Raw genomic sequence first — 16,906 nt, 5'->3', positions numbered from 1 at the left:
TTGGAGAAATGTCTACTTAGATCTTCTACCCGTTTTTTGATTGGGTAGCTTGTTTTTTGATACTGAGCTGTTTGTGTATTTTGGAGATTAATCTCTTTTTGGTTGCTTTGTTTGCAAATATTTTCTCTCTTTTTGTGGAATGTCTTTTCATTTTTTTATGAGTTCTTTTGCTTTGTAAAACTTTTTAATTTAATTAGGTTCCATTTGTTTATTTTTGTTTTTATTTTCATTACTCTAGGAGGTGGATAAAAAAAAATATGCTGCAATTTATGTCAAAGAGTGTTCTGCCTATGTTTTCCTCTAAAAGTTTTATAGTATCTGGTTTTACACATAGGTCTTTAATTCATTTTGAGTTTATATTTGTATATGGTGTTAGAGAGTGTTCTAATTTCATTCTTCTACGTGTGGCTGTCCAGTTTTTCCAGTACCGCTTGTTGAAGAGATGTTTCTTCATTGTATATTCCTGCCTCCTTTGTTTTAGATTAATTGGCCATAAGTGTATGGGTTATTTCTGGCCTTTCTAGCCATTCTATTGATCTATGTGTCTGTTTTTGTGCCACTATCATACTGTTTTTATTACTGTAGCTTTGTAGTATCATCTCAAGCCAGGAAGCATGATTCCTCCAGCTCTTTAGCAGATATGTTATCAGTGTCATTCCTCAATATCAGACATAACAAATTAAACATTAAATGCCATAATCACTAGCTCTGTATTATAAGCAACTTGAAGACTGACAATATGACTTACAATTCTTGGCTTCCACTGCATATTTTAGATGCACATGTAGTTTGCTTTGCTTTGCAATGAATTTGCTTATTGAAAATCAAATCTGTGGCTCCTATGGGAAAGAGTGGGTCATAAGGTGATTTTAAGAAGATTAGAACTTGTCCTTACATGGCTTGGTGTCCACTCCCATGACTGCTGCGTTTCCTGCTTCCAAGGACAGTCTATACCAAGAATATCATCTAAGTGTCCTGAGGTAATGCAGTTTCTGAAGTAGTCTGACTTTCTTTCACTCCCACAAAGAAGACAAAGAGTCAGTTTAAAAGTATATTTTTAATATACATATCTTCTGGGTCCAAGGTGGCATAATATTATATTTGAAAGACAAATTTATGCATTTCATTACTATTTTTTTTCAGAAGTCAGTATTCTCCAGGAAGTATATATTTTCTGGAATTTCAAGAAAAATTTTTAAATAAGCTAAGAATTAATTTCTTCTGATACTGTCCAGTATGTCTTAATCTATTCAATAATATGACCAATGGAAAAGATTCTCATGTGTCACCACATTTGAGGTGGTTCAGTTGAAAAAAAATTGAGACAGCTTACTGAATTCCTGGAAGAAAAAAAACCTCTTTTTAAATGTAGGTATAAGCATGTTACACTTAAATATTTTTACTTGAGATGAAAATTTCTTGGGGTGAGAGTATCAGTAACAAATCATTCTTTTTTTCTCTTTGGATATTTGGAACATTTGGGTCTGGACATCCTCACAGATTAAATGATTATCTGTTTGTTAATGCTAGGAGAGCTTATTTCTTGCAACGTTTCTTAAGTTTCATCTGAAGGGAATGGCACATGAGTTCATCTATTGTGCTAAGAGCAGCTTGCCACCTTACGTTAGGAAGGTCCTGAGTCTCATCCGTGATGAGTGTGTGGGAAAGAGTATCTTGATTGATTAACTGTGTCCTGTGTGTGTTTGAGGGGGTATATGGGGGATGGGAAAGGGAGCACACCATCTGGTTTCAAATATTTTCAGCCCTGACCTGACATGGAAAGTATATTATGTCAGCAATTAAATGTTTTCTTTTGGGGTAGATTCAATAGGAAGCCCAAGAATAATGGAGTGGGTAGTCTATCCATTCTCCAGTGTATCTTCCCAACCCAGGAATCGAACCAGGGTCTCTTGCATTGCAGGTGGATTCTTTATCAACTGAGCTATCAGGGAAGCCCCAGTAGGGATAGTAATCCTGGAAAAATAATCCCTTATTGCTGGAATCAAATGCGAGTGAATAAAGGGGCTCTCTGATATTATTAGGATCTGTATTTGTCAAGGCAAGACAAAGAACCCTTCTCTCTCACTCCACAGATGACTCTCATGGCCCTGGGGTGTCTTCCTGGCTTGGAGAACCTACCTTTGGGTGACCCTGTGGGGGTTTCCTCCGTGGTTTGCCTGCCCCTCTGGATGCCAGCAGGTGTGGTTGCTGCAAAGTCATCATCTGTGCCACTAGGGGTTGAGAAGGGGTCCTCTGGGGTTCCCTGGGTGGCAGGATTTGCCCCTGCTTGTCCTGCAGGAAGGATTCCATTCTGGGCATCTGGATTAGCCTGAATGGTGGGCAGGATGGCTCCGGGGAATAAGGGATGGAAGATAAGACCTGTTAAGATTTGAGAGGTCCCTTGCTGGAATGAGAGAAGGAAATAGAAAAAAAAAGTCAAAAGAACACATTTTAAGGCTGGTCAACTAGCCTTTTCTTCTTTGAGAGCAGCAAGTTTGAGTAGGATTCGCAGATGAAGAGGGTAGAGTCAGCAAAAACAGTAAAGGGCATTCCTTAGAGAAAATGGCCCCCTAGCCTGAGCCAAGCCTGATGCTGGTTTCATTACTAAGGATCCTTGCTGTGCTCCATTTTTCTCAGAAAGGGAAAGCAAGAATCAAGTCAGTCACAGGGAAAGGAACAACACATCACTTGTTCATATCAGTTGTATCTGGAAGTAGAACTAAGAGAGAAACTCCATACAATTGCAGCAGGCTAGATTTCTGTTATTGACCTAAACCACAGTCTCTCCTTTGCTCAGAGTTTTAAAAAAGTAAGAGATTAAAAATTAATGCAAAAATGAAGTCAAGTAGATTAATCGATTCTTATCTCATGACTTTTATGCTTTCTTTTGATATATATTTTTCAAGGGCATTGGAATATTCAGTCAAGAACATTTCTTTTGGCAACTCAGCCACTGGTATATTCTTTGAGGTTACTCAATGGATCTCCTTTCTATTGGACTGTCAGTGATTTGCACACTGGTACTGAATGTTGTTGGTACTTAGGTTTGTTGTTTTTCCCCTGGGAAAAAATTACCATGAAAAATTCTTCCTAAGACAAAATACCTGGAAATCAGCTGGTTTTAGAGAGAGTTCAGGCAGAAACCAGTTCTCTGGGACCTCCCAGTTCTGATAGCATTTGCATAGAATAAAAAGGGTTGAAAACTGATAATTAAGATACAGGTCTGTTTCTTTGAGCATGGTTCTCAATTGTTAGTATACATAAATACCACCTGGAAGGCAGAAATATGCATTTTTAACCAGCACTCCAAATTGTCGTGGTTTGATGATCCGGGACTGACATTTGGAAAACACTGTCTTAGATTTATGAGGTACTGAAACCAGAATTAGGCTTATGCTGGATGAGAGACAGGAGTAGAGTACAGAAGTTTTCAAACTGGGGGTTGTGACATCCATGCATTTGAAATAAAGAAGATGGTGCATCATTAAAAAACAAGGCAAAAATAATAGTCTATAAATTACCAGTGTACTCTCTATAATAAGGGTAAATATTGTTTCATAAAATATATATTTTAGCAACATGAAAAATATAATTGTTACTGTGCATTCACTAAAACAACTTGAAAACCATTGGAATAGTGGATAGAAAAATGGTTTTTAATCTAGATGTACTGTTTTATTGACCTTGGCACCTATGTTGCTTTTTTCTAGCCTCTGTGTCTTTTTCTGTTAAATTGTGTTAAAAATCTCTAATTTCTAATCCAGTGAGTATTAAAGTCAATATATGTAAAAAGAAAAATCCACCGAGGTGCTTGTTTTATAGGATCAGGTCCATAACTGGTAGAAATGGGTGTTCATGTATCAGTGTTGGCAAAACAGCCCCATTATTTGATTTTATTTATGAAAAATTAAGCAAATCTCTACCTTCCTTATAATATAAAAATTTAAAAACTATCTTCCCAGATATTTCCTCAACTCTTTACTTTAGTGTCAAGTTTAGATACCATTAATTCAAATTATTTTCCTCTGAAAATGACTCTCGAGAAATGCGTAGAAGTGCCTAGGCATAGTACTATGAGTTTTGGGGTTCAGCCCTTTAGTTATTCATATGTCTAGAGCAGATTTCATTTATCATCATAAGATGCTAGAATAAAAATATATTTTTCTACAAGCATTAACCATTTAAGTAAAAAAATAATCTTTCCTGAGATAAAGATCAATATGTATATGATTCTAAATCTACATGTATTTCAATCACTTATAGCAATAGATTTTAATCATCTTTAAATAAAATTTAAAAATATGCAATGTCTTTCTGGATAGACCTGAATCTGACATCAATATGTGGAAAACAAAAGCTAAGTCAAATCAGTGGAGAAGTAGCTGGACAAGGATGATACAATCCCTAGCTGGAGAAAAGATAACCTAATGAGAAGACCTACAAAAGTGTTCAGTGTATGATAGCATGTACCAGGTTTAGGGGCTGAGGTCAAAAGTTATATGAGGACAGAAAACAGCATTGTGGGAGCAGTGAAAAGAACTTGAAATACTAGGAATTAATTTTTTTGTTTACCAGTTCCTCTGAGCTTAGGATAGTACCCTAAAAGGAAAATAATAACACATATTATTAGACAGATTTTAATATATTTGAGGCAATATATATATATCATAACTTAAAATGGTTTTAAAGAGATATATATATTTTAATTTTCAGCAATAATTTAAACTGGCTTTGAGACTTTTATTACAAAACTCAAGTCAGCACATGGTATTGGACTGCTAACATTTTTTATCTGAGTGATGGGAAGTTTCATGTTTTTCAAAAATTACCTATTTTCTATTATTAGGTAATAAAATGCAGACAGCCATAAAGAAAAAAAAATATAATCCCATCATGCAGAGTTGATGTATTTTCTTCCAGATGTTTTTCAAACATCTCTTTTTTACATACTAGAAGTCACATCATTTACACAATTTGTGTCTTACCTTTTCTTTTAATACTACACAGCAATTCTTTAACCATGTTGCCAACAAATTTTAATAAATGTACTTTTGAATGGTCACAAGTATTTGCTTTTATGCTGTATAGTTTACATAATAATTGCACCTAATATACTTCTCTGGGGGCTTCCCAAATGTGCAATGGTAAAAAGTCTGCCTGCCAAAGCAGGAGACCCTAGAGACGTGGGTTCTTTCCCTGGGTCAGGAAGATCACCTGGAGTAAGAAATGGCAACCCACTCCAGTATTCTTGCCTGGAAAATTCCATGGATAGAGAAGCCTGGCGGGCTACAATCCATGGGGTTGCGAAGAGTTGGAAGCGACTGAGAGACGGACCGCACACACAATATTTGTCTTTACTATAAAAATATTTTGATGAATATATTTGTAAGTAAACCTTTGCTGTTCCTTAGAATGTGTTTCTTGATGTGGAATTAAGAGTTAGTGTGAATTTTATATTTGATTCTGCTTTTAGAAGTAAAAACTCAAGAGGGAGGGGACGTATGTAAACTTATAGCTGATTCATGCTGTTGTACAGCAGAAACCAACATAGCATTGTAAAGCAATTATCCTCCAATTAAAAAAAGGAAGAAGTAAAACCTGCCATATGATGCTCATATTTGATCTTGGCTTTTGGTAATTGTATGAGTGATCTCAAGAATTACCTTTCATAAAGGAAAAATAGAGAGGAAAGTTTATCATTTTTAGGGAAAAGACATATAGTTAATAAATACATTTGATATTAAAAAAATCCCCCACATCATCAATTTTTAGATCAGCTAATTAATTAATTCATTCATTTTTTTGCTTGACAGTGTGATTTAAAGGATTGACTGATTGCTTCATCTGTGACGTTTACTGTGTGATATAACTGAACAACTAACTGTAAGTGTCACTAGTTACTCATCTTCAAATTGGAAATAAAAACATTGACTATAGAAGATTATTTGAAGCTTAGATGAAATAGTACATAATAAATAAAAAGTGTTTAGGACAGTGCCTGGCACATAGTAAGTGCCCAGTAAATGTTCTTGTTATTATCCTATTTGTAGTGTTCATACAGTGGAAAGTAAATAGGAAGATTGGCAACTATCTGGTGAATTGATACAGAATTAAATATTTCACACTAAGATGATCTAAAATAAAATCATATTGTAAAATAATCTTACCTGGGCTCCAAAGTGTGCTACAATAACTGGTAACATCTGAAAAAAGAGTGAAAAATTTAGTAAAAATATACTAAAAGTTAAATTCTGGCAAATGATGTAAATATTGAGACTTTCAAAATAAGTACACAATATTTATTAAATAGATATTCCATTTAACATATCATCTAAAATCATAGATATTGACTCATGAGAAGGATGGCAACTGGAACTGATTCAGTTTGTGAAAAGAAGATTAGGCCCAGAGAGATTTAGAAACCAGCTTAAGGCAGTACATTTAAAAGGCATAAGTTAGTAAATTTGATGAAAATAATTTTGTTCTCAGTTCAGATAAGTTCAGTTCAGTCGCTCAGTCGTGTCCGACTCTTTGCGACCCCATGAATCACAGCACGCCAGGCCTCCCTGTCATCACCATCTCCTGGAGTTCACCCAAACTCATGTCCATCGAGTCGGTGATGCCATCCAGCCATCTCATCCTCTGCCGTCCCCTTCTCCTCCTGCCCCCAACCCCTCCCAGCATCAGAGTCTTTTCCAATGAGTCAACTCTTCGCATGAGGTGGCCAAAGTATTGGAGTTTCAGCTTTAGCATCATTCTTTCCAAAGAACACCCAGGACTGAACTCCTTTAGAATGGACGGTATCTGCAAACTTAAAATTATTCCAAATAATCATGATGATAAAATGCACGTTTCTTTTCCATGGCATCTCAGAAGATACATGAAACCATGTAGTGGATATTTTAAAATAATCAAGATTTCTTGAAGCATATATAGTTAGTCTCACAATGGTTGCCTGGATATTTTGCTATTAAAAGAGGCACCAGTAGGAAATTATGGATGATATTGTTCAACATCCCTGGTCCTAACAGAGTTCTTAGCGCTAAGTGAGAAACACTCTACTGCTCACTGATGACTATGTGAATGGATTGAATTTGTAGTTGGAAAGATCTGGGTGAGGTGTTGGTGTGCTCTAGGACTCTAAGAACTAACTTTAGGATTTGTTAGAAAGAATTAGGGTTTTAAGGTTTATTTTTATTTCTATAGAAATCCAGTGTCATAAAAGTTATCAAAATGGGACTTTTAATACAACCCAACCTAAAAGATTTGAAAGTCTTATAAAAAGACCTTTATTATTTCTCAAGAAATTTGTACAGTAATACCCATAATGCCCAAAGATTAAAAATACACACATTTAGGAAAAAGCCTTACTCTCAGTCAGATCCTTGGCTACTGATCATAAAGCAAATAGTCTTCAGGGTGGCAATGAAGAAATGGATCAAACGAAAGGGACAAAGGTTTGAGAAAACAAAATGGAAAGTTCTTCTTTAAAGGCAAATTAGAAAGAACAAAAAGATACAAAGAGGAAACCACAGATGTCTAAGTAAAAACTATAATGAAAGATAATTAACCAATGTAATACCGATGTAACAGTAAGGAGAGAAGTTGTTAGTTTTTCATAGAGAATTTGTTTGAAATAATAGCTAAATGTATTGAATGATTACCATGTGATAGGTACTGTTCTAAGTGTTTTATGTAGATTTACTCCCTTAATCCTTCTAACAGCTCTAGTGATAAGGTTCTAATTAATTCCTATTTTAAATGATGAAGAAAGTGAGTCACAGAGGGTTAAGTAACTTAACCACATAGGTAGTAAGTGGAGAGCCAGGATTTGGCTAGAAGTTGTGTGGTTCTAGAGTTCATTCTTGGCCGCACTGGACTTGCTTCGCTAATGAGAACTGTGGACATGTGCCCGGGTTTCCGGCAGGGGATATAAGGTACTCTGTGAAGGGAGAGACAAGGTCAGAGCAACTGCGCCTGCACAGGAGAAGGCATGTATGAAGACCCTTGGTGGTGGCATAGCCTAGAGACATTGAAGAAGCCCCAGAGAATGAGGATTGATTTATATTATTGGTCGATGGGGCCACGCATGTCAAACGTCTCTACCGAATCTTTAATGCCATCTACAGTGCCCACTACTGCCTTGGACTCCAGTGGATCTACTCTTTGGGGAATATGAAGATGTACTAAGTCTGACTTTGAGGTTAGAACAGGGCAGCAATTGAAACTGAACCTGGGGGCAGTTGGCAGGTGGACTCTACCAAGGTTGCGCAGTAAACAACTCTCCCTAGTCTTTTTCAGAGGATCACCCTTATTATTAAGATAGAAATAACAGAAAATACTTGGAGTGAAGGCTCTAATATATCTATAAAAAATAAGTACTGACTGATCTACAAATATATACATCAGTATTAAAAAAGAAATGTAAAAGTTAGTTACATTACAGAATTTTACAAATATGAGTAAATGAAGCAGTATAGTCTTTTGTGTTGTTATCTTGGACAAAAGAAGGTACAGGGAAAAGTATTGGTTGAATACGATGTAGAATTTAAATTGAGCAGCTTAAAATAATTTTGTCAATTAAACTCAGCTTTGATTGTAATTACTAATTAATGCAAGTTTGCTACTATAAGTTAGGTGTCCATAGTGGTAGGAAGATAGGATGTAGTTATGCTTCATTTTTTGGGAACGTGTATTAAAAGTCTTACATTTTTTAATGTCTTTGGACTCACAAATTCTATTCTGGGTCTTAAGGAAATAATCACCAATATGGTCAAAGTCTTAGTTAAAGGATGTTCTGCTGCTGCTGCTATTGCTGCCAAGTCACTTCAGTCGTTCACTGTGGTATTATTTATGGAAGTAAAAATTTTGGAAAAAACACAAACTTTTGCAATATGGTGGAATACTAAGCAATCATTGAAAACAATATTATGCTATTCACAATATTATAAGTTAATATTCAAAATATAGGAAACTATTTTCAAAATGTGTTATGTGAAAAAGTTAGATTATAGAACATTAGATATAGTAAGAACATATTTTCTTTAAAAACCATACTTATATGCATAGAAAAAAGACTGAAAGGTCATGCTCTAGAATGCTGATAGTGTTTAATTCTGACTGATAGGCTTATGAGTGAATTTTAGTTTTTCCTTTGCTCTTGAGAGTCCCTTGGACTGCAAGGAGATCTCTCCTTTAGAGAGATCAGCCCTGGGTGTTCTTTGGAAGGACTGATGCTAAAGCTGAAACTCCAATACTTTGGCCACCTCACGTGAAGAGTTGACTCATTGGAAAAGACCCTGATGCTGGGAGGGATTGGGGGCAGGAGGAGAAGGGGACGGCAGAGGATGAGATGGCTGGATGGCATCACCGACTCGATGGACATGAGTTTGGGTGAACTCCAGGAGATGGTGATGGACAGGGAGGCCTGGCGTGCTGCGATTCATGGGGTCACAAACGGTCAGACGTGACTGAGAGACTGAACTGAACTGAACTATCTTTTTTGTAAAATCTCTATAATTAACACATAGCATATATGTAATAATCAAGAAAGCTTCTACAAAAAATCAGACTATGTGGGAATGATAGGGACTGAGGTTATGTATTAGGGAGAATAAGTTAACAATAACCAGTTAGTCATAAAGTATTCCTGTATTTTTCTCCAGAGTCATTTAACAATTTAGAGAAATTCCAAGAAGAAAATTTTGGGCTTTGCAGTTAAAATGCAAGCATTTCTAAAAAGAGGTGGTGTCCTAAGTATGTCATTATATCTTTGTATGAGAAAGTTTTGGTTTTTTTTTTTTCCTAAAAGCAAATAATTATGGGAGGAGAAAAGGAACTAGAGGATTCTCGGGAACTTGAAAGGAAGCATGGAAAAAGGGCACAAAAAGGACATTAGATTTGCTGGAAATAAGCTTTGTCCATCCCTTATCTTTTCTTTGGAATGATTCAGGTCACTCAGAAAGTCTTTCATAGAAACAGAGCAAGCTGGAGAAGAATCCTGATGCCTCTCAATTCCCAGCTTTATTCTTTACTTCTCAATCTTCTCTAGCTCTTCACGTTTCCTGTTACCTGTTACAAGTGTACTCTTGAGAGGCAATGGGGCAGCATGTTCAGTTTTGGGTGTGTTTTCATGGAGTTTCAGCAAGAACCAAATTGCCAAAGATGGTCATAAGTTTAATAGGACATCCCTCTGCAAAGTGTCTGGGTAAAACTTTCAAGAACCTTGAAAATATTCTTTCCTCTCCTTTAGGCTTTCACCTGAGGGAAAACGCCAGTGTTAAACTGAGTAGGGCTTTGAACTTACTTGTGGTTGCAGCTGCTGCTGTACCTTCAGTCCCCCCAGGGCCAGTGGGAGGGTCTGTGTACCAGACGGCATCCCTGCAGCAGGATTTAGCTGTAGGGCAATGAGGAAGATTGTGTTGTTTCAATTTGAACATCCAGGATATGAAACTGTATTTACTAGATGTAAAAGGGAGGATTTGCTTTGCAAATCTATAGTAGATGACATTGCATTTGGAATTAGGTATACAAATGAAGTTCAGAGAACGGTTTAGTCCGCTAGTACAACCATGAAGTCCAGGACTAACTTTTCTCACACTCAGTTTTCCTTTGGCATTTAACCCATTCTCCTGAGGATTACTTAGATGATCTCATACTTGCCTTCCCCTTTTGGCTATGACAGCAATGGTTCCAGGAATTTTCCTGATAGCTTTCTTATGGAGAAAATGAGTTCCTTCATAGGTATCCTCATGAAAATTGTGAGGGTCCAGATAAAGTAGCTTGCTACATTTAAATCTGACCACTGGGGAAAAAACCCACTTTAAGCAGGGAAGAAATTTATTAATTATTTTATCCCCCAGACAGATTAAACTATACAGACATTCTATGAGAAGAACGTAGATTTCCCTATCCCTTCTCATTTGCTCTTGTTGTTGGGGTGATAATAGCAGTCATAGTGTTTGTATGTCGTATAGGCTGTGAGGAAGATGTGAAAAAGTGAAAGTGTTAGTCGCTCAGTTGTGTCTGACTCTTTGCGATCCCATGGACTGTGGCCTGCCAGGCTCCTCTGTCCATGGGATTCTCCACACAAGAATACTGCAGTGGGTAGCCATTCCCTTCTCCTGAGGATCTTCCTCAGGAATCAAACCCAGGTCTCCTGCATTGCAGGCAGATTCTGTCTGAGCCACCAGGAAAGCCCCGGGAGGAAGGTATGTGGGAGGAATGAGAAGGGGAGCTCAGAGAGGAGGTGAGAACTAAAGAAGTAAAGACTTGAGAATTAGATTAATTCCTTTAGAGATAATCTTAAAGATAAGAAAAATTTTAATGTGTTGACTAGTATTCAGCTCTCTTTGACTTTTCTCTGTCACCTCTCTTTCCGTTTACCTATAGTGAAATGTGTGTATGTGTACATCTGTGGATACCCACCCCATATATACACTCAACATGAAGTGTTATTTTTATTTAACAATGAACATTAAAATGATATAAAAGGTACTTACCAGTTGCAAGTCTGACCCCAGTGTGAGCATATGTGTCAAAGGAATTAGACTTAAAGAAGAGAAGACCTGCAGGGCATTGAAATTAATAAGTGAGACAAAAAGTTGTCTGGTTTTACAATTCAGTGGTTTATATCCTCAAGTAACATATACTTCTATCACAGGTGGATTTACTATGAAGCTAAAGCTTCAGGGCCTCTCACTAGCATTGCCCCTTCCATGGCCCTTGGAGGTACCCAAGCAATGTGTCAAGTTTAAGGTATTTATCAGCTTAAAAGTGCGTAATTTACTCATTTCTTATCTCACTGTGAATTTTTCACTTTAGTAAAATTTTGCATATCTAATTTTGTATTCTTTTTTAAGGAAAGTCCTCTAAGCTTCAAGTTCCTTAAGGCAGAAGGTTGGCTAGTGTCTTGAGTATTATGTAATGTCCATAGATCAAAATGAAAACTTTATTCTGGTACCAACTTTATTACTGTACCATTTTCACAAAGTCTAGATGTAGGTAAGGAGAGGTCTTTTTGAACAGAGGGAGGATGGGAAGAAGGGGGAGAGTAGCTAGGAGACCATTCAGTTTTCAAAAGTATTTAAATATGCTTCAATGACAGATTTTACAGTAACACATCAGTTCATCAACAATAAAAGTTAAAATCACTAGGAAATCTGCAACTCTTTTTATGGATTACCTCTTAATCCCTGTAGGTTCTGGCAATTACTGTATTTGCTTAAGTCACAGTTTTTCAAAAGCATAGATGACCAAGCTTTTTCAATAGGTGTAACTATTGCTTTTCAGAGTTGACTAGATTTGGTTGCCGAACCAAATTATTACTCAGACAAAAGGAACAGGAATGAATGTGTGTTGAAATAATAAGAATGAAATAAGAAATATGAATTTAAAAAAACCCCAAATAAGGCTTTTCTCTCTCTTGCTCAGTCATGAAACTTTGGGTGAATCTTGACTTTAAACCCACCAGCTTTAGCATGTTTGCTTTGCTGGTCTCCAGATTTTCAGCATTGTAGGATTCTTACCTGACTTGGCTGCTGTGGATTTAGCACTGTTGCCTGATCTGGAACAAGCTTAGTAGGAGGAAGCACCAAAGCAGGGTTGAGCTGCATCTGTGATAATAAATATTTGAAGAAAAGCAGCATCTACCATTTCTTATGTGTGTTCACAAGCCTTTTTGAGTTGGCCTTGAGTCTGAACTTAAAGAAAGCTAGCAGAATAACAAGTGAAGAGACCTTACATACACACACTGGACCTGTCACGACCAGCTCTCCCTCCCCCACATTGACTGGGAACAAGACAAAGAATTATTAAGCTATTTGGCAGGATGAAGTTATCCAGTAGGGAGCATTCCTCCAGCTCAGGCTTGAGACACCAGACCTCAGAGTAAAGAAACTTGGTCAGGTGCTCTGTAAAAACGGAAAGAAGACTAAGGTTTAAAAAGAGAGTGAACAAGGAGACTTTAAAAATTCTCTTCTCCTGGATGACCTGTTTTAAGACAGAAACAATACAACTTCCAGCTTTACCCATTCCTGACTGAAAGTCATGCCAAGGTTGAATCTTAAAGGAAAACTAAATTTAAACCTCTTATAGAATATTTCGCCCCCACCTAGGGGTAAGAGCAAGGAAAAAAACAATTTAATGAATATTGTAGAGGTATAATTTCAAACTTAAAAATGGTTGGAGGTCTTGTATCCATTTATTTCCAGGAGGTGATAAGTTTAGCCAAAATGCAAAAATGTCTGCCTTTAGCCCCTGTGTGTTTTGGAGGTTTTAACTCCTTGGAATATTTTGTGCATGATAGGAGATGCAACTGTAGAAAGGGAAAGTACCAGACCAGGAAAGGTGCTGTGGGAGGGACAGGGGGTGAGTAGGGCACGTGGTTTTCTGGTGGTAGTCATTTCTTTTCCTCCTCTGGCATATAAAATATATAGTCCACACCTCAGCTCTGTACACGTTTGCTTTTTCCTAATGTTTGAAGATAAATTGCCATGATTTCTACTGCATTTTCATGAAGCTGTCAGCCTTGAGCTTGACAAGTCACTCCTGTAATAAAAATTCAGTCCCTTGCTTGGTCAGAGTATTTTCTTAGTGTATTAGGAAAAACTGAATTTTAGGGGTAAAAGTCTTTTTGAGTCCATATGAACTAGTTGTATTATTCTAGTTTATCGATGAAACTGAGAAGCACTATGGCCTGCCCACGGTGATTTTATGAGTTGTAGAGCCTGTACTAGGAATTCCTGCAAGGACTTTTAGTCCTTGAAGAAATGAGTCCTTCTATTTGCTTCTCTTAGCCTTCCAGCTGCATTCAGGTGGAAGCTTCCTGTCCAGGCTGACTCTAGTTGGCCTTTGCTCCTGGCTGTGTCCCCAAGGATAGTGTCCTGTGGCTCCCCCAGCACTGCACTGACTCTTGGGTCACTTGGATATATCCTGGAGCTGACAATGCCTCTTGACTTCACTTTGGTCTTTTCCCTCAGTCATAAGAGAGAAAATTGGCACTATCTGCCCTTAGGGGTTCCTTTAAGCCTTAAGATTATGTAAGTACAAATTCTGCAAAGGTGTTTTCATCTCCTGTGATTCATTGTTTGCATGGTATTCAGAGGGATCCTTTGAAAACTGCAGTCTGGTCTGTTGATGTCTTTGTTCAACCCCTGCCTTAATCTCTGTTTTCACTCAGAGTAAAGGTCAGGGACACTACAATGGCCCAAAATGTCCTCAAACCCTGGCCCCCCAGCACCTCTCTGAACTCCCACTCTACCTCATTTCCTCTCATTCACTCCATTACTGCTATTTAGGCTCCTTGCTGTTTCTGGGACACCCGAGGCCCATTCTTACTTCAGAACCTCACTGCCACCTGTTCCCTCTGCCTGGAATGCTCTTTTCCCAGAGGTTGGCTTACTCCCGCATCTGCTTGAGTTCACCTTCTTTTTGAGGCTTACCTTGACCACTCTCCCAAACATCCAAGTGCCCCAGCTCCAATGTACACCCATATTCCCAAACTTTTGATCTACTGAAACAATTGCTAGGCTACATTAAGTGTTCACATTTGCAAATCTATTCATTTCATATACCTTTATGATAATTCAACGAATCATTCACAAGTAATTAAAAAAAAAACCTTGCCCATGTGTCCCGAGTTTTTATTTGATAAATCCTACTATGATACCTAATAGACATTTTAATGTTACTTCTCACACTTCCTACACCACTGATTCTTGCTGCTCGCCCAGTCTGCATGAATCTGTACACTACTCCTTGGTCCACCTTGAATGATAGCTATGCTTCTAAAAAGTTTTGTCTTGAGTTTTCACAAACTATATGGTAATTTAAATTCACAAGAGATATCCAACTTAGAACAACCTTTTGGCAAATTTATTCAATGAAGTGCAAAAATCCACATTAAAAAATAAACTTCCGAATTTACCTTGTTTAAAGATTAAATTTTTACAGGAGACTTCTTTAAAGAATGACAAATGTGTATTTGGAATGAAATAAGAAGGAGGTTGGTTTTTCAGGTTTGTTTCATCCCCTCCACGAAGATCACCCTGTTCATCTCCTTCATAGAACTAATCATGGTTACAATTTATAATTTATCATTAAAAATAGTCTTCATAAACACCATGAAGGATATGAAGGATTATGTGTTTTTTTTTCTCTCACCATTCTATCTTTAACAACTAGCATATTATTTGGTATATAGAGAGTTTTCAATAGATATTTGTTGATTGTATGGATGAGTAAGCAAGTGTTAAGTGAGCTTAAAGCCTAATTGAGAATGTTATTTTTGTTCTGCTAATTCATAGTAAATATCTTTATTTTTTCTCTCATTGTCCACACTGAAGCATCTCAAACAAAGGGAAATTTACTTAGAGATACAAACCACTCAAATTATGTCTATAAAAGATTGGAGGATAGTTGGAATACATGTTTGAATACTAGGTTCTTTTTTTGTTAAACCTGTTACATGTGAACTTATTTTGTGATGAAATGTTCTAAGTAAAAAATATTATCTGCCTTCTAATATCCTCTTGTTATTGCACAATTTGGCAGACTTTTTAGAGTTTTTATAATTTAGATGTTTTGTGTTTCCAATTAGAAAACTCAGAAAATGTAGTTTACATCTTTAATAATGAAAAAATAATTAGTTGGCAAGAAAATCTTAACTTCTTTTTGGAAGTAAAATAATTATCCACTTTGAGCAGACATAATACACAGCATCACTTTTTCTCTTAATTTCTGCCCTATTGCTCTGTCAAAAATAATCAAAATTCTACCATGATGAAGTGGATACAATGTAAGTACGTTGGAATATACACTAATACTTCATTAACTTATCATCTTTCACCTTGGGAAATAAAAACAGGAAACTAAGGGGATGGGTCACAAACAGAGAAGTTTTGGCAGAGAGGGAGAGAGAGGTCTACCATTAGAGATGCAGTTAAGGCTGGGTTACATAAAATAAACATGCTATACTTACCGGTAATGACAGAGTTGATCCTAGAAGACAAAACAGTAGAATCGCAGCCTTCATGTTCAAATTGCTACCTGGAACAACAAAGCAATGTTATTCTTTCACTATATTTTTTGAGACAAAGTGGTACGTGAAAAGAATGAGTGGTCTCTTTGAAACGTGATCGGTTCTGTTACCTTTCTCTTCACTAGGCAAAATGTACAGGTGAGGTGATTTCTCTAGTCTGTATGCTGAAAAGTTTTACCCTTAGGTGAGCTATGAGTGTGTAGAAGGAATTTAAATTTGACTCCAGGAGGCTGGCAACAGAGGAGCCAATCAGGACTTAGCTGTCTGTGAAGTCATTTGGTTTCTTTCATTTCCCAACACTTCATTAGCTGCGTTATTAGCTGCAGACATCATATTACCCAATGTCTACCATTTGAATAGAGGGTATTTCAGGAAGACATGCCTTGTATAATTAAAAGTGTAGACAATAAAAAGTTACAATCTTTCTTCACCTCCATCTCCTTCCCAAATGACTTCCCAGAGTACCTGTTTTATCATGCGTACATGTGCACATAAATCAAACATCAAAATATAGCTGCCTATGTTAAAAAATGAGAACTATTATATATATTTCTCTGCAATTTACTTTGCTTTACTTTATAAATAATCAGCAACCTATTTGTCAGTAGGTATAGATTTATTTCATTTATTTAACGGCTGCATTATATTCCATTTCCTTTTGGTGGACAGTTAGTTAATCCATTTTCATTTTAGTTTGTGATTATAAAAGTGGCACAGTGAACATCCTTACACATTTTTTTCACACAAGTGGGAGTATTTTTGTAAATATTTTTCTTAAAAGTACTGTACTAAAGGATATGTATGTTTAAAATTTCAATAATGGCGGAAATGGCCAGATTGCCTCCAGAAGTGTTGAATGGTGCACTT

The 16,906-nt window shown here is 36.8% G+C and overlaps 1 protein-coding gene across 2 annotated transcripts; it reads right to left on the bottom strand.

The window, feature by feature from the left end:
- Nucleotides 1-1,079: 1,079 nt before the first annotated feature.
- On the bottom strand, nt 1,080-16,204 carry AMTN (amelotin). Of its 2 annotated transcripts, XM_040237015.1 has the most exons (9): nt 16,150-16,204; nt 15,980-16,047; nt 12,528-12,614; nt 11,502-11,567; nt 10,307-10,396; nt 6,168-6,203; nt 4,573-4,599; nt 2,140-2,404; nt 1,080-1,340 (listed from the first exon to the last, which is right to left on the bottom strand). In XM_040237015.1, the coding sequence occupies exons 2-9, from the start codon at nt 16,031-16,033 to the stop codon at nt 1,330-1,332; spliced, it is 636 nt and encodes a 211-aa protein (XP_040092949.1). In that variant the 5' UTR covers nt 16,034-16,047; nt 16,150-16,204; the 3' UTR covers nt 1,080-1,329. The 2 variants fall into 2 exon arrangements, with proteins under 2 accessions (XP_040092949.1, XP_040092950.1); XM_040237016.1 differs by lacking the exon at nt 4,573-4,599.
- Nucleotides 16,205-16,906: the final 702 nt, after the last annotated feature.

Source organism: Oryx dammah, unplaced genomic scaffold, assembly GCF_014754425.2.
Source record: "Oryx dammah isolate SB20612 unplaced genomic scaffold, SCBI_Odam_1.1 HiC_scaffold_3, whole genome shotgun sequence".
Classification (NCBI taxonomy): domain Eukaryota; kingdom Metazoa; phylum Chordata; class Mammalia; order Artiodactyla; family Bovidae; genus Oryx; species Oryx dammah.
The sequence above is the reverse complement of the archived record's forward strand: the minus strand, read 5'-3'. Positions and strand labels throughout refer to the sequence as shown.

Excerpts from the sequence above, each read along its gene's own strand:
- AMTN (XM_040237015.1), bottom strand. The coding sequence starts at position 16,033 with ATGAAGGCTGCGATTCTACTGTTTTGTCTTCTAGGATCAACTCTGTCA. Across the intron at positions 11,568-12,527 it reads ATCCACAGCAGCCAAGTCAG|GTCTTCTCTTCTTTAAGTCT; the intron begins GTAAGAATCCTA and ends AATGCCCTGCAG. Across the intron at positions 10,397-11,501 it reads TGGGGTCAGACTTGCAACTG|CTAAATCCTGCTGCAGGGAT; the intron begins GTAAGTACCTTT and ends ATTGCCCTACAG.